The sequence below is a fragment of the Canis lupus genome, chromosome 18 (genome assembly GCF_011100685.1).
Source record: "Canis lupus familiaris isolate Mischka breed German Shepherd chromosome 18, alternate assembly UU_Cfam_GSD_1.0, whole genome shotgun sequence".
NCBI classification, from domain to species: Eukaryota; Metazoa; Chordata; class Mammalia; order Carnivora; family Canidae; genus Canis; species Canis lupus.
Genome location: NC_049239.1, coordinates 1574180 through 1598112, shown reverse-complemented (window position 1 = coordinate 1598112; position 23933 = coordinate 1574180). Strand labels below are relative to the sequence as shown.

Sequence of the window (23933 nt, the reverse complement as noted above, 5' to 3'; positions counted from 1 at the left end):
TTGTGTACCTTCATATGATTTGATCTCAATCATATTATAATACATATAGACTCTGGTCTACCATCTTCTGAATTACTTAATGAACGGTAATTTCAAATGGTAATATTTTAAATAATATTTTAAATATTTTAAATATTTGGTAATTTCAAAAGCTTTATCTTAGGTAAATAATATTTTAAATATTTGGCTACATTTTGAAAATGCTTTCCGTAACTCCACTGTATATTTTTGATCTATGAATCTTAGAGATTCTACATTTCCTGGGTCTGGTTTTATGATGATTTCATTTTAAAAGGATTTAAAAAATAGTCCATTGACAAAAACTTTTTTTTTTCCCCCCAAATCTACAGCCCTTTTGGGAGGTCTGCTTTAGCTTCACATCTGTTCTGTTTGATTTTATAAAATCACTTTGATTTTATATTTTATATGTTGTCTTTTTTGTGATATTTTATAATACTTTGTGATATCAGTTCAAATGGCAACACAGAAATTTCATGTGTGTACTGGTTTGGGGAGATATTTAAAAAGGATATTGAAAAAATGAGGATTTCCCAGTTTTCTGCAAGTGTATTCTGCATTATTAATACTTTTGTGGTCAGTTTTATTATCTTCATCATATCAATGCTTATCCATCTAATATATTTTACATAACATATTAGGCAAATGTCAATAATATGAGCAAGGATCTGTCTTCAAGAAAGTCATATTCTAGTTAAAAGAAAATATATAACAGTAGTACAGGTTATGTAAATATTATGGCAGAGATTCTAGGTACTCTGTGGGTTCTATGTACATAAAGATGTCATTAGGAGATGAACAGTTGAGGAGGTCCATGAAACATTATTGGTGTTTTAAAAGAATTCCATGCAAAATAGCAATTTAAAGTCATGTATACAGACAACATGGGGTATATTTGGGGAACATTCTAGAAAATTTAATCGGTAAGACATATAGAGAATTTGGGGACAGTCAACTAGTCATTGCTTGTGGTTATATTATACAGAGCTTAGATAGTTAAGATTGATGTATTTTAAATAATATTTTTATAGGTAGAAAGAATGACAATCATAATATTTAGTCTCTTGTTTTACAGAGCAGAGAGTGGGTCTCATGGAGGTATTAAATAATAGCCTGTGTTTATTAGTGCTAGACCTAGGGCTAGAAATCAGTTTTTCTAAATGTATTTTGACCAATAGTGAGAAGTAACTAAAACTTTTAGAATTGTGGTAATTAAGTTGACATAATTTAGAAAGCTATTTAGTGGAAATCTTTGTCATCTATTCTCTCTTTGAATTTTATGACTTTACAAGTTTTTATGTCTTCTAGGTTGTACAGTTAAGTGGTACGTAGTTATTCTCAGTAGTCTCTTAATGATCCTTTGAATTTCTGTGTTATCAGTTATAGTGACTCCTTTTTTATTTATAATTTTGTTGCTTTGGGCCCTATTTTTATTCCTTGGTTAGTTTCATGAGGGGGTTGAAAATTTTGTTTACATTTTGAAGAAACAATTCTTAGTTTGGTGAAGCTTTTCTGTGATGTTTCTATTATCTATTTCATGTGTTTCTGCTCTAATCTTTCTTCTCATCATTAAAATCATCATTGTTATTATTGTTACAATCATTATCATTAAGTCTTAGGTTCATCGCAATCATGAGGGTTTCCTGATTTATATAGAACAAACCTTTGGCTTAGATTTATATCTAAATGATTTAGTGTAACATTAGAAAAACGCTTAATTATTACTGGAAGAGAAATATTAGATAAATGATCTATTTTATATTTCAAAAGCCAATTTTAATACTGTGATATAGATTTGGGGCCCTTTATAAAATATACTGTATTTTCTCAGTTTCATCTCTAGACACTGAAAAAGGACCTAAGCCATGTGTGGACCATAATTGTGAATCTTCCAAAAGACTGTCTAAGGTATGTTACAAAAGACTGTCTAAGGTATGTTATGTGGGGCTGGAGAAAATTAAAAAAAAAAATGAACATGCTCAGTGTGTAAGTAAGCATTTAGCTATTTATTGAACACATCAGATCCACCCATTACATTTAGGAAATTCAACAATAAAAATAAAATGTCATCAAATAATAAATGATAAGAACTTGAATTAACTAATACAGTTATTTTTATGAAATGCTTTAAAGTTTAGCATCTTGTTACTGTGTTAAGGAAGATAAGTTTTCCATTTCTTTGGCCTTATTTGTTCCATGTTAATTTATAATTATTAATCAAGTAGTACCTTTATAGCAAATCTAATAAGTAGTATAAGGATTTTATCTTGGTTTCTTTTCAAGGCTTCTCTAGATACTCTAGGTCCTTTTTATTTCCAGAAATTTTTAAAATCACTATGTCAGATTTCTAAAAACAAAAAATGCCCTGGATTCTGATAGGCATCAATAGGTTAATTGGTGAGAAGTGGTGTTTTGAGAATACTAATAAATTTTCCAATACATATATGTTAGTTCTCCCGACTTATTAAGGTTTGCAAAATTTACCTTTTTATTTTATTTTATTTTATTTTATTTTATTTTATTTTATTTTATTTATTTTATTATTTTATTTAAAAATATTTTATTTTTACTCATTTTTATTTTATTTTATTTCATTTTATCTTTTTGCAGTTTTTAGTTTAAAAGTCTTGCACATTTTCTGCTAAATTCATTCCTAAGTATTTTTTTTTTAAGTGCTGTCTTAAACGGGATATTTAAAAAATAAATTGGTCAGTTTCAGTTTTCAATAGATGGTTTGCATGTTGCATATTTGCATGTTGTACTTAGCCACTTATTAAATTCATTTGTTACAGTAGTTGCTTTAAAGATTGCTTAGGATTTTCTATGTAAATCATCATGTCATATGCAAATAAGAGTATTTCTCTTTTTCTAATGTCTATGCTTTTTATTTCTTTACTTACCCTGTTTGTAGCTACAGTATGATGTTGAATAGATGAGAGAGAATAGATATCCTTTACTTGTTCCTGATTATAGGGGGAAAGCATTTAATCTTTCACTATTAAATAGGCTGTTAGCTCCAAAATTTCAATACCTTTTACCAGATCAGTTAAGTTCCCTTCTATTCCTAGTTTACTGAGAGATTATGTTATGTATGTTCCTTCATTTGTGTTGAATATTAACTCTGCCTTTATTGAGAAAAAACCCCACATATATCTTCATTATAAATTTAGCAGAAAGCATGCAATACCTTTAAAACTAAAAACTGCAGTTTTTTCTTTTATCCCTATGAAACGTCCCCTTTAATTTTTTCTTTGAAATTTTATCATGTTAAAAATCAATGTTATTGGGCAGCCCGGGTGGCTCAGCGGTTTAGCTCTGCCTTCAAGCCCAGGGCGTGATCCTGGAGACCCAGGATCGAGTCCCATGTCAGGCTCCCTGCATGGAGCCTGCTTCTCCCTCTGCCTGTGTCTCTGCATCTCTCTCTCTCTCTGAATAAATAAATAAAATCTTTAAAAAAAAATAAAATCAATGTTATTAATTCAGACTTCTTAGGCTTACTGTTTTCAAGGGATGTAGGTTTCTAACTAATCTGAATTTTTGTGTCTTTATATTTGAAATGCATATTTCTTGAAGACAATATATAATTGACCCCTTTGTTCTCAATAAAAAAATCTTTAATTGGAATTCTAGTAAAATTTAATGTAATTATTGATACAATTGTATTTATGCCTATTTTTTACTATTTTTCCCTAATTTTTCCCCTTTTTCTTTTTAAAAAATTTTCTTAAAATTTTTATTTATTTATGATAGTCACAGAGAGAGAAAGAGAGAGAGGCAGAGACATAGGCAGAGGGAGAAGCAGGCTCCATGCACCGGGAGCCTGATGTGGGATTCGATCCTGCGTCTCCAGGATGGCGCCCTGGGCCAAAGGCAGGCGCCAAACCGCTGCGCCACCCAGGGATCCCTTTTTCCCCTTTTTCATTCTTTGTATTTTTAGAATACATTTCATTTTATCTACCGATTTATTTATATTGAGATAAAATTGACATATAACATGATATTGGTTTTAGAAATTTAATGTATTAGTTTTAGGTATAAAGCATAATGATTTGATATAAGTAAAGCCATATTATTACCACACTAAATTTATGTGTACAGACACGTAGAGTTGCACATTTTGTGTGTGTGATGAGAACTTTAAGACCTATTCTTCTAGCAACTTCCAAATATACAATACAGTGTTCTTAACATCCCGAGACTTACTTGTCTTATACAGTTGTCCCACCATATCTGCAGCTCCACTTTCCGTGGTATTAGTTACCCATGGTCAGCTACAGTCCAGAGGCAGATGATCTTCCTTCTTTTGTTTGTCAGTAGGTCATTAGTAGCCTAATGCTGTGTTAACAATGCCTGCATTATTCACCACACTTGATGTCGTCATGTAGGCATTTTTATCATGTCACTTCATCACTCATATCACATGTGAGTAAAGTATGATTTTAAGAGTTAGATATAGGGGCAGCCCAGGTGGTTCAGCGGTTTAGTGCCGCCTTCAGTCCAGGGCCTGTTGCTGGAGACCTGGGATTGAGTCCCACATCAGGCTCCCTGCTTGGAGCCTGCTTCTCCCTCTGCCTGTGTCTCTGCCCCCCCACCCCCTTCTCTCTCTCTCTCTGTCTCTCATAAATAAATAAGATATTTTTAAAAAGAGAGATAAAGAGACTTCATTCACATAACTTTTATTATCATACATTATTATAATTATTCTATTTTGTTAGTATGGTTAATCCCTTACTGTGGTATACTTTATAATTTAAACTAGACCATAAGTATATGTGGGTAGAACAAAACATGGTATGTCTGGTGTTGAGTAGTATTTACAGTCTCAGGTATCCACTTGGGACATATCCTCCATGGATGTGGGGAGTACTGTTAACTGGAATTTTGTACCTTTTGATTATTTGTTTCTTTTTCATTGCTGACATGTACTTTGAATGTTTATTTAAAATCAATTAATTAACATATTATTAGTTTCAGAGGTAGAGTTCAGTGATTCATCATTTCCTTATAATTCCCAGTGCTTATTACATCATGCCTCCTTAATGCCCATCACTCAGTTACCCTATCCTTTTACCCCCTTCCTGTCCAGCAACCCTCAGTTTGTTTCCTGTAGTTAAAAGGAGTTTCTTATGGCTTGTTTCTGTCTCTGATTTTTGTCTTATTTTATTTTTCTCTTTCCTTCATTTCCCCTATTTCATCTATTTGGTTTCATAAATTACACATCTGGGTGAAATCATATGATATTTGTCTTTCTCTAACTTATCTTGTTTAGCATTTTGGCTACTATAGCACCTTTAGTTCCATCCACATCATTGCAAATGGCAAGATTTCATTCTTTTTGATGGCTGAGTAATATTCCAGTGAGTGTGTGTGTGTGTGTGTGTGTGTGTGTGTGTGTATGTGTATCACATCTTTTTATCTGTTCATCAGTCAGTGGACAATGACTTCTTTTTTCTCTTACTATGTTTTTTGCCTTAATGACTATTTTGTCTTATATAAATATAGCTTCTCCAGCTTTCTTTTAGTTTCCATTTACATAAAATAACTTTTCCTGTTCCTTTACTTTCACTTCTTGCGTTTCCTTAAATCTAAAGTGAATTTCATGTAGACAGCATACAGTTAGGTCTTGTTTTGTATCCAGTCAACCACTCTGTGCGTTTTGATTGGAAATTTTAGTCCCTTTACACTTCAAGTAATGTGGATTCACTGGCATTTTGTCACTTGTTTTGTGGCTTTTTAAAAAAATGCTATTCCTTTTTCTGTTGCTCACTTTCCTTGTGATTTGAACATCTGCAATGTTATGTTTAGATTCCTTTCTTTGTCTTGTTTGTACTTACCATAGGTTTTTCCTTTGTGGTTACCATGAGAATTACATAAAACATCTTGGAATTAGAACATTTTATTTTAAGCTGATTAGTTAAGTTTTATTCCCCTTAAGTATTTATGTTTTTATGTCCCTATTTAAATCTTATTATCTTGTGTATTCATTAACAAATTATAGTACTTATTATTGTTGTAGTTCTTTCTACTACCTTTTGTCTTTTGACGAAAAATCACAAATACTATATTTATAATTAACCTGTTAGCACTACATTATTCAGAATTCCACCTGTAGATGTACCTTTTCCCTAGAAATTTATACTTTCACATGTGTTCTTTTTACTACTTAACATGCTTTCCTTTCAGTGTAAGGAACTGCCTTTAACATTTCTCATAAGGCCAGATTGGTGGTGAGGAGTTCCTTCAACTACTGAATGTGTGCAGAACTCTTTATCTCCTTTTATTTCTGCTGTAAAGCTTTATCAGTAGGAGAATCTGTGGTTGGCAGTTTTTATCTTTCAGCACCTTGAAGATATTGTGCCATTCCCTTTGGCGTACAGAGTTACTGTTGAAAGCCTATTAATAACCCAAATACATTCCTTGTATGTAGCAAGATGTTTTTCTTTTGCTGCTTATAAGATTCTTTTGCATTTAAGTTTTGATAATTTAGTAAATATGTCTTGGTGTGGGTTTCTTTGGATTCTTCTTCAGGACTATTTGGGTTTGCAGGACCTGGAATTTGTTTCCTTCTTAAGGTTAGGGAAGTTTTCAGCCAGTATTTCTTCAGATAAGCTTTCTGCCCCTTCTCTCTCTTTCTCTGTCTCTGTCTCTGTCTCTCTCTCTCTCTCTCTCTCTCTCTCTCTCTCAAGACCCCCATGATATGAATATTGGGCCATTTGATGCTGTCCTTTAAGTCCCTTCTGTGTCTTCATTCTTTTCTAATCTTTTTTCTTTTTACTATTCTGATTGGATGAACTTCATTGCCCTATTGTTAGGGTTGCTAATCCTTTCTTCTACTTTATCTTGTCTACAGTGAACCCATCTCTTGAATTTTCTGCTCAGTTCTGTGATTTCTGTTTGGTAATAATTCTTTTTATATTTATTGAAATTCTCACTGTGCTCATGCGTTCTTCTCTTGACCTTAGTAGATATCTTTATGACCATTATTTTAAAATCTTTACTAGGTAAATCAGTTATCTCCGTTCCAGTTAGGTCTTTTTCTGGAGTTTTATCTTGTTCTGTGTTTTTTTTTTTTTTTTTTTTTTAAGCACTTTCTGCTGTTTCCTTATGGTCCTTAAATACTTTGTGTTGATTTCTATATTAGATAAAACAATCACTTCTCCCAGTCTTGAAGGTATGGTTTTTTAGGGGAGATGAACCTTATCATTCAACCCTGCTTTGACTCTTGATTGTCTTCATGATTTTTGTGATTTTCGAAGCAACTTTTTTTGTTTTTTGTGGTTCCCAGTAGTTGAAGGTGTGCCAAGAACTCTCCATGTCCCAAAGGGAAGATCTTGTCAGTACCTATATTCTGGCTGATTAGAAGCCAGGTCCTCAGGAAACAGCATTTAAATTATGCACATATGCCTCTTTTCAGGGCAAGAGGGAGAGATGGAAGTTTCTGTCTGTTTCTTCTGTAAGGAGACTGTGGGTTTCTTTGCTAGTGCCCATTGAGTCCCTGAACATGAGCCCTGCTGGCCACCAGAGCCCAGTGATTAAGGGGCCTTCCATTTAGTGGCAGCTGCAAAAACCAGGGCACAAAGACACTTACAGGAGCTCCTTCTCAGGAGATAGCTGACCTGGACAGAGACAGAGGGAGAGTACACAGGTTGCACCTCAGCCTTTCTGATCCCTGGAAAGTATGCAGTTGGCCCCTTAATGTGTGTTAGATTGGAAGCCTTCCCCATAGGCCACAGCTATTAAAGTAAGCAGATGGGCTTCTCAGGATTTTGTTTTTAGTTAGCTATTCTCATAGCTATATACTCTTTGCCTTATTTGTTTGAGTGGTTGCTCTAAAAATTGTGATATACATTGTTTATTATTTCACAGTTCACTTAAAATTTATATTTTGCCTCTTCCTGCTAAATATAGAAATGTTGCCATTTTATGGCTTCATTTAAACTACCCTCATCCTTTATGCACTGTCAGTCTATCTACCTATATTTTAATCTATAAAAATACTGTCGAAGGTGATTTGCTGTAAACAGTTATACATGTTTTAAAGATATTTCAAGAACAAATAGTCTTTTACATGTATAGTACCATTTTCTATGTTTCTATTTCATATGAGGGTTAGGGTTTTTATCTGCTTTTATTTCCCTTTCGTCTGAAAAGTCTTCTGTTGCATTTGTTGTGGTTATCATCTGCTGACAAAGGATTCTTTCAGTTTTTTTTTTACCTACAAATTCTATTTCCTTTCTTTATTTATAAAGAATATTTCATTGGTTAGAGAATTTTGGTCTGGTAGTCCATTTTTTTTCAGCATTTTAAGTAATTTTTTCACTCTCCTCTATTCCTTCTGATAAGAGGTCCATTATTTACAAGTTTTTTTTTTAAGACTTATTTATTTATTTTAGAGAGAGAGAGAGTGGGGGTCGGGGGGGAGAGCAAAGAGGGAGAGAGAGATAATCTTAAGCAGGTTCCACACCCAGCATGGAGCCTGACCCAGGACTGGATCTCTCAACCCTAGGATCATGACCTGAGCAGAGACTAAGAGTCAGATCTTAACTCTGAGCCACCCAGGTGTCTCTACAGGTTGTTGTTTTCCATATTTAATGTGTTGGTTTTTTTAGCTTTCAATTTATTTTTGGTATCTTTATAAGCAATTTGATTATGGTGTGCTTTGGTTCAGTCTTACTTGTATGTGTTCTATATGAGATTGGTGTGTGGTTACTGAACCTGTGATTTCATGTTTTTTATCTTTTTTTGGGAAAATTATAGTTATGATCTCTTCTATTTTTTTCTCTCCTACACTTTATTCTATACCATCTCCATATTTTCAAACATCTATGTGGCTTAAACTTCTCACAGCAGATTGTTTCTGAGACAGGGTATCACCTTTTTTTTTTTTTTTTTAAATATTTCATTTCTTTATTCATGAGAGAGACACAGGGAGAGAGGCAGAGATGTAGGCAGAGGGAGAAGCAGGGACCCCGATGTGAGAGTTGATCATAGGACCCTGGGACCATGACCTGAGCCCAAGGCAGATGCTCAACCACTGAGCCACCAGTGTCCCCAGGGTATCACCTTCTGTAAGAAAGCCATAGGAGGGTGAGTGTTCCGAGAAGTGAAAGCCATAAACTGTAAGGCTTTTTCTGACCCACCTTTGGGAGTCATTTGGCATCTTATGTATTGTAGTATCTTGGTCAAAGCATTCACAGGTCTGTCTGATTTAAAGAGAGGGGTTCAAACACCATTACTCTATGAGATGAATGCCATAGAGTGACCTTGTTTTAAAATTATAACAGTTATAAAGAGACACTCCTACCTCAGTTGTTTTTAATATCTTTTTATTTTACATTAAAATGTTGAGAATTTTAATTAGACCTAACAGTTGTAAGAAAATTATAGAGAAACCCCTTGTATACTTTGCCCAATTTCTCCCAATGGTAACGTCTTGCAAACCTGCTGATAGAGAACAGTATCACAAATAGTGGTAGTGACATTGCTACCATCCACTGCTCTCATTTAGCTTTGGCCAGTTTACTTGTATTCATTTCTGTGTGTTAAGTTCTTGTGCAGTTATGAATCCACCACCTTAGTCCAGGTACAGACAGTTCCAGTCCTGCAAGGATCCCTGTGTTGCTTTTTTATAACCATGCCCACCCACCTCTTTCCTGACTCCCACCACTCCTTTCCCTTTAAGCTTGGCATTCACTATTCTGTCCTGTTTCTGAAGTTTCAGTGATCATAAAGAATGTAACTTTTCAGGGTTGGCTTTGTTCCCCTTGGCACAATTTCCTATAGATGCATCCAAGGTGGTACATGTACCAATAGTTTATTCCTTTATATTACTAAGTAATGTTCCATGGTGCATATGCTGCAGCTCGTTTAGCTTTTTATCTGTTGTAAGACATCTGGACTGATCGGAGTTATTGATTGTTAAAATTAAAGCTTTTGTAAACTTTGGTGTACAAGTTTTCATGAGAAAATAATTTACCATTTTGGCTCACTAATTCTGAGTCATATTACACTTAATTTTACATTTCCATCAACAGTGTGTGAGTGGTCCAGTTTCTCCAGCTTCTAACAGGATGTGGTATTGTTGATTATTTTATTCCCCAAGGGAGTTATTTAATAATATCCCATTATGGCTTTAATTTGCATTTCCCTTATTACTAATGATGTTGGTCATTTTATGTTATGCTTATTTGCCACGTACACATCCTTTTGGTAAACTATGCTGCTCATTTTCTCTTGGGATTGTTGGCTTTTTTACTGTTGAGTCAAGAGGGTTCAATGTATTCTAGATCTAGTGGGGTTTTTTTCCATATGTTGTTTGTAAATATCTGTCCCACATTTTAGCTTGTCTTTTCTTCCTCTTCATATGGGTTTTTCAAGAAAGAGATTCTTAATATCTATGAAGTCAATTGTATCCATTTTTCCTTTATGGGTTGTGCTTTTTTGGGTCACATCTGAGAACTCTTTGTATATCTACATTTTGAAGATTTTCCTCTCAAAAAATTTTTTTTACATTTTTTTACATTACAAATCATTTTGAGTTAGTTTTTGCTTTATGTATGAGATTTGGTGCAAGGCTATTTTTGTTATTGTTTTGCCTGTGGATGTCACATTTCTCCAGCATCCTTTGTTAAAAATGCTGTCCTTTCTCCACTAAATAGCTTTTGTTCCTTTGTTAAACTATAGTTAAGAATATTTGTGTGGCTCTATTTCTGGGTTCTTTTTTTTTTTTATTTCTGGGTTCTTTATTCTTTTCCCTTCTTTGTGTTTATGTTTTTCTCAATACCTCACTGTCTAACTACTGTGGCCTTAATGATGGGCAGTTATTCATCCCATTGTATTCCTGTATTAGCAAAATTGTTTTATCTATTTTAGAATCTGTGTATCATTAAATAAATTTTAACAGAGTTTTGTGTATGTCTAAGAAAACCTTTGGGATGTTGGTAGGAATTATGTTAATCAATCCTGCACAGGCATACCTTGTTTTACTGTGCCTTGCTTTATTGAGCTTCACAGTTATTGCATTTTTTTTACAAATTGAAGGTTCCAGACTTCAGTGGAGGAAGTTACTGCAGGTGTGGTGGAAACAGCCAGAGAATTGGAACTGGAGATGGGACTGAGCTGGAATCTCAGCATAAAACTTGAACAGATGAGGACTTGCTTCTTATGGATGAGCAAAGAAAGTGGTTTCTTGAGATGGAACCTGATCCTGGTGAAATTGCTGTCAAGGTGGTTGAAGTGACAACCATGGATTTAGAATATTGAGGAAGCCTAGCTGATAAAGTGGTAGTGACGGAATTTGAGAGGATTGATTGGAACTTTGAAAGAAGTTCTGTGGATAAAATGCTATCATACAGCATTACAGGCTACAGAAAGATCATTCTTGAAAACAAGTGTCAATTGATGTAGCAAAATTCTTAAATGCATCATTTAAGAAAATGGCCATGGTTGCCATCATTCAGCCACCACCACCCTGGTCAGTCAGCAGCTGTCAACATCAAGGTAGACCCTCGACCAACAAAAAGAGATGACTTCCTCTTAGCTCAGATGATTGCTGGCAATTTTTAGCAAAAGTATTTTTTAGTTAAGATATATACAGTGTTGGGCAGCCCCGGTGGCTCAGCAGTTTTGCGTGGCCTCCACCCCGGGGCCGGATCCTGGAGACCTGGGATCGAGTCCCACATCGGGCTCCCTGCATGGAGCCTGCTTCTCCCTCTGCCTGTGTCTCTGCCTCTCTCTCACTCTGTCTCTCATGAGTAAATGGAGTCTTAAAAAAAAAAAAAAAAGAACCTTATAAAAAAAAAGATATATACAGTGTTTTGTTTAGACATACTGCCGTTGCACACTTAATAGACTACAATATAGTGTAGATATAATTTTTTTTGTATGTCTGGGGAAACCCAAAAATTCACGTGAGTCGCTTTATTTTGATATTGGCTTTACTGTAGTGGTCTTTGGAACCAAACACACAATATATCTGAGGTATGCCTCTGTATAAATTTGGGAATAACTTTTACACTTTTACTATGTTCGTTCTTCCAATCTATGAACATATATATGCCTCTACATGTTTTTAGATCTTCTGTGATTTTTTTATCATCTTTTTTTTTGTAATTTGTAGCATACATAACCTATACGTTTTAGTAAGTTTATACTGTTTCCTTTTCTATGAAACAACCTTAAGAAATACTGTGTTTTAATTTTGGTTTCTGTATGCTCATTGTCAGTGTGTGGTAATGCATTTTATCAGCATGTGTTCATCTTGTTTCTGAGGTACTTGCTGAACTTAAATATTAGCTCTAGGAGGTTTTTTTTTTTAATATTTGTGGAGTATTTTATATTCCTTGGGATTTTCTTGGCTGACAGTCTTGTCATTTCCAAATTGAGGCAGTTTTATTTTTTCCTTTCCAATGTTCTTTTTTTTTTTTCTGGCTCATTACTGATTTTTTTACTTATTCAAGTGCCTAAAACATCCAGTGCTGTGTTCAATATGAGTAGTAAGAATAGACTTTCTTCCCCCCTCCCTTTTTTTGAGCTTATGGAGAAAGCATTTATCCTTTTAACATGAAGTATTATGTTTGCTGTAGGTTTTTTGTAGATGCTTTTGGTAAATAAATCTGATGAAACTCCCTTTCGATCTTATTTTGGTGAGATTTTATTAACAATAAGTATTGTGTGTTGTCCAGGGCTTTTCTGAGTTAATTGTTGAGATCATAGGATTTTTCTTTTTTTACTTGTAGATATGTGGGTTATGTTAATTGGTTTTAGAATATTGAAGCAACCCTTGCTTGCCTACCCAGAATAAATCCTACATGGTCATGCTGCATAACATTTTAGACATGGTTGGATTTAATTCGTTCATATTATATTGAGTTCATGAGAGATATTAGTCCATAGCTTTTCTTTGATACAGACTCTGTCTGGTTTTAGTACTTAGGTAATACTAGCTTCACAAAATGAAGTGGGAAGTTTGTTTCCTAAAGAGATTTTATTCAGGATTGATTTTTGAACATTTGGTAGAATTTTCTTAAGAAACCTGGGGATTTCTATTTAGGGAGCTTTTTTCTTACATATTTAATTACTTTAATAGTTATAGAACTATTTAGATACTTGTTTTTATTGTTGAATTTTTATATTTGGTGGTGTTTGAAGAATTGGTCCATTTCTGAGTTGTCATATGCCTGAGCATAAAGTCATGTGGAGTTTTCTGTTACTTTCAGTGCCTGTGAGTAATATTCCCATTTTATTGCTAATCCTTCTATTTGGTCTTCTGTGTTATTTTTTCCACTCTTGCTAGAATTTATTAACTTTATTGATCTTTATGAAGAACTAACTTTGTGTGACATTGACTTTATTATTTTCTTATTTTCAATTCCATTAAATTTTACTTCCATCTTATCATTTCCTTTTTTCCCCCATTTGCTTCCTTTTTTGTCTTCTGGTTCTTTTTAGTTTCCTGAGGTAGGAACTTTGGTTATTGGAACTTTGGTTTTATATTTTTTTCTTTCCTAATATAAAAATTTGTTCTGTAAATTTCCACTCAGCTTTGCTTTAGATCCATCTCATATTTTCATATGTCATTGATTTTATTTTTCTAAGTTTTTATTTAAATTTCAGTTTACATAGAGTGTAATATTAGTTTCAGGTGTAGAATTTAGTGATGCAACACTTCTGTACATCACCTGGTGCTCATCATAATGAGTACACTCCTGATTCCCCTCACCTGGTTCCCCCACCCCCCCCCACCCACCTCCCCTCTAGTGACCATCAGTGTGTTCTCTGTAATTAAGAGCCTGTATCTTGGCTTGTATCTATCCCTTCCACTCCTTTGTTTTATTTTTTTTTAAAGATTTTTTTTTAATTTTTATTTATTTATGATAGTCACAGAGAGAGAGAGAGAGAGAGAGAGAGGCAGAGACACAGGCAGAGGGAGAAGCAGGCTCCATGCACCGGGAGCCTGACGTGGGATTCGATCCCGGGTCTCCAGGATCGCGCCCTGGGCCAAAGGCAGGCGCTAAACCACTGCGCCACCCAGGGATCCCCCACTCCTTTGTTTTAGAGAAAACCCAGAAGACTCCACCAAAAAGTTGCTAAAACTGATACACAAATTCAGTAAAGTCACAGGGTACAAAATCAACATACAGAAATCTCTTGCATTTCAATACACCAATAATGAAGCAGCAGAAATAGAAATCAAGGAATCAATCCCATTTCTAATTGCTCCCGTAACCTAGGAATAAACCTAACCAAAGAGGTAAAAGATCTGTACTCTGAAAATTATAAAACACTATTGGTGAGAATGCAAGCTGATACAGCCACTCTTGAAAACAGTATGGAAATTCCTTAAAAAGTTGAAAACAGAGCTGTGCTATGATCCTGCAATTGTACTACTAGGTATTAACTCCAAAGATACTAATTTATTGATCAGAAATGGTACCTGTACCCCAATGTTTATAGCAGCAGTGTCCACAATAGCCAAACTATGGAAAGAGCCCAGATGTCCATTGACTGATAAATACGTAAAGGAGACTTGGTATATACACAATGGAATATTACTCAGTCATCAAAAGGATGAGATCTTACCATTTACAATGATGTGGATGGAACTATAGGATATTATTCTAAGTGGAATAAGTCAGTCAGAGAAAGACAATTATCATATGTGGAAGTTAAGAAACAAAACAGGATTGTAGTGGAAAGGAAGGGAAAAATAAAATAAGATAAAATCAGAGAGGGGATACTCTGGAAACAAACTGAGAGTTGTTAGAGTAGAAGAGAGTGGAAAGATGGGGTAACTGAGTCATGGGCATTAAGGAGGGCATGTGATGGGATGAGCACTGGGTGTTACATGCAGCAGATGAATCACTAAACTCCACATCTGACACTAATGATACACACTATATGTTAATTGAATTTAAGAAAAATAAGATAAAAAAACCCTGATCAAAGAAATTGGAGACTACATAAATGAAAAAACATTCCATGCTCATGGATTGGAGGAACAAATATTGTTAAGATACCTATATTACCAAAAGTAATCTACACATTTAGTGTAATCCCTATCAAAATGCCACCAGAGTTTTTCACAAAGCTAGAAAAAACAATCCTGAGATTTGTATGGAACTGCAAAACTCCCCAGATAGCCAAAGCTAAGCTAGGTTGCAGGCATCACAATTCTGGACTTATATTAGAAAGCTATAATGATCAAGATCTGTGGTTCTGACATAAAAACAGACACATAGATCAATGGAACAGAATAGAAAGATCAGAAAGGGACTTACAGCTATGTGGTCAATTAACATTCAACAAAGCAGGAAAGACTATCCAATGGAAAAAAAAAAAAGACAGTCTCTTCAACAAACAGTGTTGGGAAAACTGAACAGCAACCTGCAAAAGAATGAAACTGGACCATTTTATTACATCACACACAAAAATAAATTCAAAATGAATGAAAGACCTAGATGTGAGACAGGAGAGACCATTTTAAAATCCCAGAGGAGAAAACAGGCTGTAGTCTCTTTGACATTGGCCGTAGCAGCCTCTTACTAGGTATGTCTCCAAGGTAAGGGAAACCAAAGCAAAAGTGATCTGTTGGGACTTCATCAAACAAAAACAAAAAAGCTTTTTCACAGTGGAGGAAACACCAGCAAAACTAAAAGGCAACCCACAGAATGGGAGAAGATATATTCACAAATTACAGATTTGATAAAGGGTTAGTATCCAAAAGTACATAAAAAAACTTATAAAATATATAAAAAGCTTATAAAATTCAACACCCAAAAAACAATCTGGTTTAAAAAATGGGCAGAAGACAAGGATAGACATTTTTGTAAATAAGAAGACTACAGATGGTGAACAAAACACTTGAGAAGATGCTCAACGTCACTCATCAAGGAAGTGCAAATCAAACTGCAATGAGATATCTCACACCTGTCAGAGTCAACACAATTAACATGGGAAACAGCAGGTGTTGGCAAAGTTGTGGAGAAAGAGGAACACTCTTGCACTCTTGGTGGGAATGTGAACTGGTATAGCCATTGTGGAAAACACTACGTAGTTTCCTCAAAAAGTTAAAAATAGAACTACCCATGATCCAGCAATTGCACTACTAGGTATTTACCCAGAGGATGTCATTGATTTCGATTCCTTTAAATTTGTTGAGCTTTGTTAGATGGTCCAGAACATGGTCTATCTGGTTTTCATCTGCAGATCTTTTTTCATCCTATACTTCTAGCCTATGAGTTTCCTTAAATCTAAAGTCACTTTCTTGTACACAGCATAGAGTTGGCTCTTGTTTTATCCATTAAGCCACTCTGTGTTTTTTGACTAGGAGGTGTTAATCTTTTTGCACTTAAAGTGATTATTGTTATGTAAGAGCTTACTCTTTCCAGTTTGTTAATGGTTTTTTGTCTACTGTATAGTTCATTACTCTTTTCCTCTGGTGCTGTCTTCCTTTGTTTGATGATTTTTTTTGTATTGATAATTCTTTGATTCCTTTCTGTAGATATTTTCTTTGTGGCTATCATGAAGCATATATTTAAATCTAATATTTATAACAGTCAATTTTTAAAAATATTTTATCTATTTGACAGAGAGAGAGCACAAGCAGGGAGAGCAGCAGGCTGAGGGAGAGGGAGAAATAGGCTCCCTGCAGAGCAGGGATGTCTGAGCCAAAGGCAGATGCTTAACCGATTGAGCCTGTAACAGTCTATTTTAAGCAGATAACTTAACTCCATATGAGAAATCTATATTTTATCCCCCCACACACACACTTTGTTATTGATGTCACAATTCCTGTCTTTTCTATTGTGCTTCTATTAACAGATTTTTGTAGTTACATTTATTCTTGATACTTATGTCTTTAACTTTTATACTAGCTTTAATTTTTGTGTCACCCTTATAGTACTACATTATTTTGTATTTTCACATATATTTACATTTACCAGTGAGGCTTATACTTTCATCTTTTAAAAGATTTTTTTATTTTAGAGAGAGAGGACATGAGAATGTAGGGGAGACGGGCAGAGGGAGAGAGAGAATTTTTAAGCACACTATATGCTGAGCATGGACCCCAGTGTGGAGCTTGATCCCATGACTGTGAGATTATAACCTGAGCCAAAATCAAGAGTTGGATGCTTAACCAATTGGGCCACCCAGGCATCTCTATATTTCATTTTTTTTTTAAATGTTGCTATTTAGCATCCTTTTATTTCATTTTGGTGAACTCTGGTTAACACTTCTTGTGAGGCAGTGTTCTACTCAGATTTTGGGACTTCTGATGGTATTGAACTTCTTCAGTTTTTGTTTGCCTGGGAAAATTCTCATCTCTCCTTCATTTTTTTTTTAATCTCCTTCATTTTTTTAAAGATTTTATTTATTTATTTGAGAGAGAGAGAGCAAGCAGTGAGGAGGGTCAGAGAGAGAGGGAGAAGCAGGCTCCCCACTGAGCAGGAAGCCTGATGCAGTACTGGATCCCAGGGCCTACAGATCATGACCTGAGCTGAAGGCAGATGTTTAACCTACTGAGCCACCCGGGGGCTCCTTTATTTTTAAAGGGAAGTTTTGATGGGTATAGTATTCTTGACTGGTAGTTTCTTTTTCATTCTGCACTTTGAGTGAATTATTACACACTTTTCTGGCCTGCAAGGTTTCTACTGAGAAATCTACTGATAGTATCATAGGGCGGGGGGGGAGGGGTACCTTTTGTTTGATTGGTTCTTTTTCTCCAGCTGCTTTCATAATTCAGTATTTGTGAATTTTGACAATTTAGTTATAACGTTTCTTGGTGTCCTTGGTAGTCCCCTTTGTGCACTCATTTGGGATTCTTAAAGTTTCATCAGTCTGGATGTCTGTCTCTTTTCCCAGGTTTAGGAAGTTCTTTGGTATTATTCACTTAAATTAGCTTTCTATTTGTTTGTCTTTCTCTTATACTTATGGGACCTCTATAATGCATATTGTTGACTTAGTTGATGTCAGATAAGTCCTGTAGAGGTTCTTCACTCTTTTTTTTTACCCCCTTTTGTCTGATTGGATAATTTCAAATGATCTGTCTTTGAGTTCATGGATTCCCTTTCTGCTTGATTGAGTCTGCCTTTCAAGCTCTCCATTGAATTTTTTAGTTCAATCATTATATTCTTCATACCAGAATTTCTGTTTGGTCCTTTTTTATTGTTTTTTGTTGCTTTGTTGAACTTTTTTTCATTTTGTTCATGTATTATTTTTCTGATTTCATTTATTACCTCTGTGTTTTCTTGTAGCTTACTGAGCTTCCTTAAGATTATTTTAAATTATTTGTTAGGCAATTCATAGATATTTATATCTTTATAGTTTGCTATTGGAGTTTTTTTGGTGTCATATTTCCCTGATTTCTTTGATGATAGTAGCCATGGTTGGTGCCTGCACATTTAAAGAAATTGTCACTTCTTCCAATCTTTATGGTCTTGCTCTAGAAGGGAATGACCAGACTAGAGATTTTGTGGGATCAGACGGGGAGTCTCTCAAACCTTTTCTGTGGATGCGCCTGCTTAATTCCTCTAATTCTATCCTGGGGGAATGTCTTAGAATTGTATTCCTTCTTTCAATTCCATAGATCCATGCTGGGTGCTGAGAATCACAGCAAGTGTTAAGAGCAACTCAGTCCTTTTCTCTGTAACAGTGCTCTGAAATGTCCGGGCTTTGTGTGCCAGCTCCACTTTTTTCCCTCCCTTCTAAAGGAGGAGGTATTTTATGATTTTGCTCCTTCTATTATAGTCTATAGGGTCACACCAGCTATGCTAATGGTTACTTTTCTCTTTTCCCTAAAGCAGTGCACTTAGATTTAGGGCCAGTGGGTACAGGTACCATTGTCCTCCCTCTTAAAGGTCAACCATCGTGTAGGAATTTACAGAGGAGGTTTTGCTATCCCCATCCTTCCACTCCCTCTTCCCCTTCCAGCTCCTTTTATTCCCCAGCTTTTGATAGAGAAGCTTTCTTGTTATTTTCCCTTTGTGACTAAATTATTTTCTTGGTTCATTTTTTTTTTACTTAGAGTTTTTTTCTTATTCCCCTTATCTCTGTAGGCTGCTAAGTTAGAACATTCTGGAATGCTTGGATTGATGTGAAATCAATCAGGAATTTGGCTACAATTACATTTGCAATTGTCTCCTCATTTTTAGCCTCCCTGTCTCTCTCTCTCTGTCTCTTCCTTCCTTTCTCTTTTCATTCTCTCTCACTGTTGAAATGTAGAAACAAGGTCTTTGTCCTCTTATGTTCAGTGAGATGATTTGTAGCAGGAGGATTTTTCAGGATATCTACTAATCTGTATGTTTGGAAATGGAAACCTTCCTGTATTTTTAAATGTCATTTTCATACTCCCATTGCCTGTGGGCAATTAGAAATATGCTACTTTAAAATTTTTAAATATAACTGTTTAAATCCCTAATAATTTCAAAACAAATTACAGTTTGCCTTCAGTTCTTAAGAGCCTAGTTTTTCTTGTGCAAGTTTCAGTTGTTCTGGAACCACGACCACTGCAGTGACATTGCTGAGTGAAGAGTAGACTCTCTTTTGTCTTTTGCTTCAGGATTAAGTCATCTCCACACTGCAAAGTTAAATTATTCTGTTCTATGCGCTGGAATTCAGTATGTATCTCTGGAAAGGATTCCAACTTTCATAAAATCTAACTGTTACATAAGTTTTTATTTTCTTTCTTTTGCCTTTGGTTCTGCTTTGAAATTGAACTTTATCAAAAAAAAGAAAGAAAGAGAAAGAAAGAAAGAAAGAGAGAGAGCGAGAAAGAAAGAAAGAAAGAAAGAAAGAAAGAAAGAAAGAAAGAAAGAAAGAAAGAAAGAAAGAAGAAAGCAAGAAACTGAACTTTATCTCATAGTTCTGTGCCCAGTTCACTAGCATATGTGTACAGCATCCATGTTACAGTGTTCCCACCACAAAATGGACAGCTTTGTGTTTCTGTTCAATAATTTTTTATAGTTCTCCTTTGGGACCTTGTCTTAGGAGACATGACATCCTTTCTGTCACTTGCTCGCTGACCACCAGTATCACTGGTCTTTCCTATGCAAACTCACAGTTCTTTCCATTTCATCCAAGATACCTTTAAGCTTCTATCTCCTTTGTTTCTTAATTCCATCCCCATTTGAAGACCATAGTTATTTTCCACAGAGATTTCCAAATATAGGTGTAACTTAAAATTTCTAGAGGATTCTAACTTATGAGTGTACTATCTGTAACGCCTGGTAGATAGTAGCTCTTCCTAGTGGATAGTAGAGCTCTAGTTGGACTTGGGTCTTATGTAATGTGTGCTGTGTTGCCTGTTGTGGAACTCCCATGATGTTAGGTAGTTACTGCTTTCTAGGCTTGCTGGACTAATGTGGAGTGGATATTAAAGCCTTTCCAGGCACCTTTACTCACTACCTAATTTGGCATGGTCAGTGGAGCAGATTGTGGTATTTAAAATAAGCTATTCAACATCTCTTTTATGGAATTCAGATATTTTATAGACTGCTCATTATTGAAATAGTAATGGTTTCTTGTTCTAGTCCTCTAATTAATTTATCCAGTCATTGTAGAATATATTCCTTCCATAGATGCTTAATCATATTTTAGTTTTTTGGGGGATTGTGAGGGGAGGAGTAGCATGGACTAGGAACTCTGATATTTATTCAGTCAGATTAATTCTTCATATCTGAGACCAGATAATTAGTGGAGAGTTTCTAGAAGTATGATTTGTTCTTATACTATCCAATTTGGTTGAAAATGTTTTACATTAAAATCCATAATTCTAGGGATCCCTGGGTGGCGCAGCAGTTTAGCGCCTGCCTTTGGCCCAGGGCACGATCCTGGAGACCTGGGATCGAATCCTACATTGGGCTCTCAGTGCATGGAGCCTGCTTCTCCCTCTGCCTATGTCTCTGCCTCTCTCTCTCTCTGTGTGACTATCATAAATAAATAAAAATTTTTAAAAGAATCCATAATTCTAAAAAAAATCCATAATTCTTACCCAACTCAGAGAATTTGTCAATTTCACCCATTGGTATAAATAATTCCATGTCAACCATAAACATACTTAATAGAAAACATTTAATTAATGATTTAGCAGTCTTTTGCTTTCTTTTTATTTTTGTCAAAGAAGATATCTATCTTTATTCTTTTTAGAGGGAGCATAAGAAATAGCAAACTGTTTATGTGATCATTTTTGTTCCTATCAGTTTTTCCCATATCTAGCATCATTGATTTTTTTTTGGGGGGGTGGGGGTAGGGGAAGTAGTATTAGGAAGCTGAGTGATTATGATTGTGTCTCTTGAAACTTTTAATTATGGCCTGGCATTTAAATATAGTTAATTGGATAGCATATTTATATCAAATTAGTTTTTAAGTACTTTCTTAACCAAATTTTTTTTGTTTTTGATCAAATAAATAGCAACAAATTTACCAAAATTTATCAAAAGCAAACCATTTAAACTATAAAAATTTGGTGAGTAGTTGACTAATAGAATAAATGTTGTATATTTACTTTAAATGCAATATATTGCATAACATTTGTACAGTTACAATCATCATGCAAGGAATGTAATTTGTAAGACATTTGAAGAAATCAGTATGTTGTAGCCACCTTCATTCGTTATAGATTGGCATGAGTCCATTTGCTTCTGACTGCATTAGAAGTTAGAAGGGTAAAATGGAGGAGAATTAACTGGCTTGTAGAAGGTTTCAACTCGTGGACCTATCTCATGCTTTAACACTGAAAATCATAAGCCTCTTGTTAATTTTCAGGTTCAGCCCAGAATAATTATTACAAGCATAAAGGTAATTATAGATCAGAGTGATGCCATAATTATTTTATAAATTTAATTTTGGAAATTTTAACATTTGCTGTATTTCCTGTTTTTAAACCTAATTTCTCTTTGTGGAAAGAACAGAGGGTATTTCTTTTGAAAGGGTATGTATGCTTTTTAAAGATACTTAAAGTACATGTTTTTTAAAAATCACATTAATTGTTGGAGTACATTTCTTGGAGAGGTTTCATTTCAAAAAGCTGTTTTGATTTTTCTCATATGCCCATCCATATATTATTCAAAATCTAAAGAGACCAAAATGTTGGTTATATATCTGAATGATTTCTTTGTGTTGTATTTGAAGTACATTTGGAAATTTGATGTTTATAGGTGACATCTTTTAATTTTCACATGTGTTATTTATGTCCTATGAATATAGGATAAAGGACCTCAAGAATTTGTTTTCAGTGCTTCTAAGTACATAAGCACCCTTATTTGTTCTAAAATTACATTTATTTCTGATAATTTTCTCATGTTGTATTTCAATTTTAGGCTAAAAATCTTATAGAGAGATTTTTTAATCAACAAGTAGAAGTTCTAGGCAGACGTTCAGAGCCATTGCCTGAAATATACTATATTGAAGGTACTCTCCAAATGGTTTGGATTAATCGCTGCTTTCCAGGGTATGGAATGAATACCCTGAAACATCCAAGATGTCCTGAATGCTGTGGTATGTAATGAACTATAATTTCATGGTTTATACTTATGAACTCACTTTATAATGCCTAAACGAATGCCTATTATTTATTCTTACTGTCATATAGATATTTCTTTAGCTCATTCGAAGCAGTATTTGAAAAGACTATGTGAATCTGAAGATCTGAAAGAAGAAAAGCTGGCTTAATTTCAGCCTTTGTATTAATATTTATGCTAAAGGGGTTGGTTGGAAGTGTTAGGCAGTGGCCTGGAAGGAAAAGCAAAGAATAGAGTCAGAGCTACTTACCCTAACAGGAGCTGAGTGACATATTGTTTGGAATCAGTTATGATTGCGTTTACATTTGTGTAGTCTAGACTAGGTATATTTTTACCTTTTTTAAAATTTAAGTATGTGGAGTGTTTTATTACTAGTTGTTTTTTTCTGACTTGATCCTAGCTCTAATGAGCCACTCTCTGGCTTTCATCTGTCTTTTTCTTATTATTGAAGAAAGTTCTACAGAGGCTATTTAGGATGAGTTAATTCATGGATTCCACATTTTCAAATTTTTATATTCAAAAGTTGAGTGAGGCAGTTAATCTTCAGTTTTAAAAGGCTTGCATATATCAACATCAATAAATTAGTACCATTATCATTTGGTCTTCTCTCTTTTTTTCTCTTTTCTGCGAGCTCGAGTCAGATCAAAATCTTTTTCCTATAATAGAGCACTAAATGTTCCTTTTGCTTTGTGTATTTAATCTGCTAGATTTTACTTTTAGTTTTTTTTTTTTTTTTTTCTGGCTTAGTTTTCCTTAAAGGATATGAAGTTGACAAAATGTACTTGGAAAGTTATCTTAGGAAATAGGACACGGATTTCACAAACAAAACACTATAACATATGCCAGCTTTGTAGCTGTTTTGATGATCTGTGATTATGTATATCACTTTATCACAGAAATGATGAAGAAAGCCTGGAAAACCAAACAGTGAAACCAGAACCTGATAGTTTAGCTGTCTAGTAAATGCATTTATATTTTCCCTTAATAAAGACCTAAGATAAATGAAAAAGTTTAAATGTTTGCATCTCATGAATTCCAAGGATTTTGGAATAATTAAACATAGCTCTTTCAAGTGAAATAATAGAACTGAACCCGTGAGAAGCACAAAAATTTTTACTACTAAAATTTTTTGCATTTATAAAATTTGGATAATAATGTAGCTGTCAGATTCCCTCATTTTACCACATAATTATAACATTCGGTTTGTTAAACGTTGTACTGTTTGATCCAGTTCATTAAGCAGTTATTTTATTCCTGACAACAGACCCCATGGGGGGTATGTAGTGAAACTTAAAAATCTCAAAAATTTTTCTCCCTACTATTTTGCTTTCCCAGAAATATGGCCTCTGTCCACAGAGTTTAGAGACACGGGAGATACATCTGTGGAATAGTTAGGGA

General features: G+C 34.6%; 1 protein-coding gene across 7 annotated transcripts in view; it reads left to right on the top strand.

Annotated features, from left to right (window-relative positions):
- ZPBP (zona pellucida binding protein) overlaps positions 1-23933 on the top strand; it is an 87727-nt gene that overhangs the window by 28565 nt on the left and 35229 nt on the right. For 5 of the 7 annotated variants that reach the window (XR_005373010.1, XR_005373009.1, XM_038562577.1 and 2 more), the window contains exons 6-8: positions 1850-1926; positions 21781-21813; positions 22335-22512. Coding sequence is in view for 5 of the 7 variants with exons in the window: in XM_038562577.1 (XP_038418505.1) it covers positions 1850-1926; positions 21781-21813; positions 22335-22512 (288 nt within the window). In the remaining 2 variants the exon portion in view is untranslated. Of the gene's footprint in view, positions 1-1849; positions 1927-11058; positions 11319-21780; positions 21814-22334; positions 22513-23933 lie in introns of those variants that run through there. The other 2 variants (XM_038562579.1, XM_038562580.1) reach the window with 2 other exon arrangements.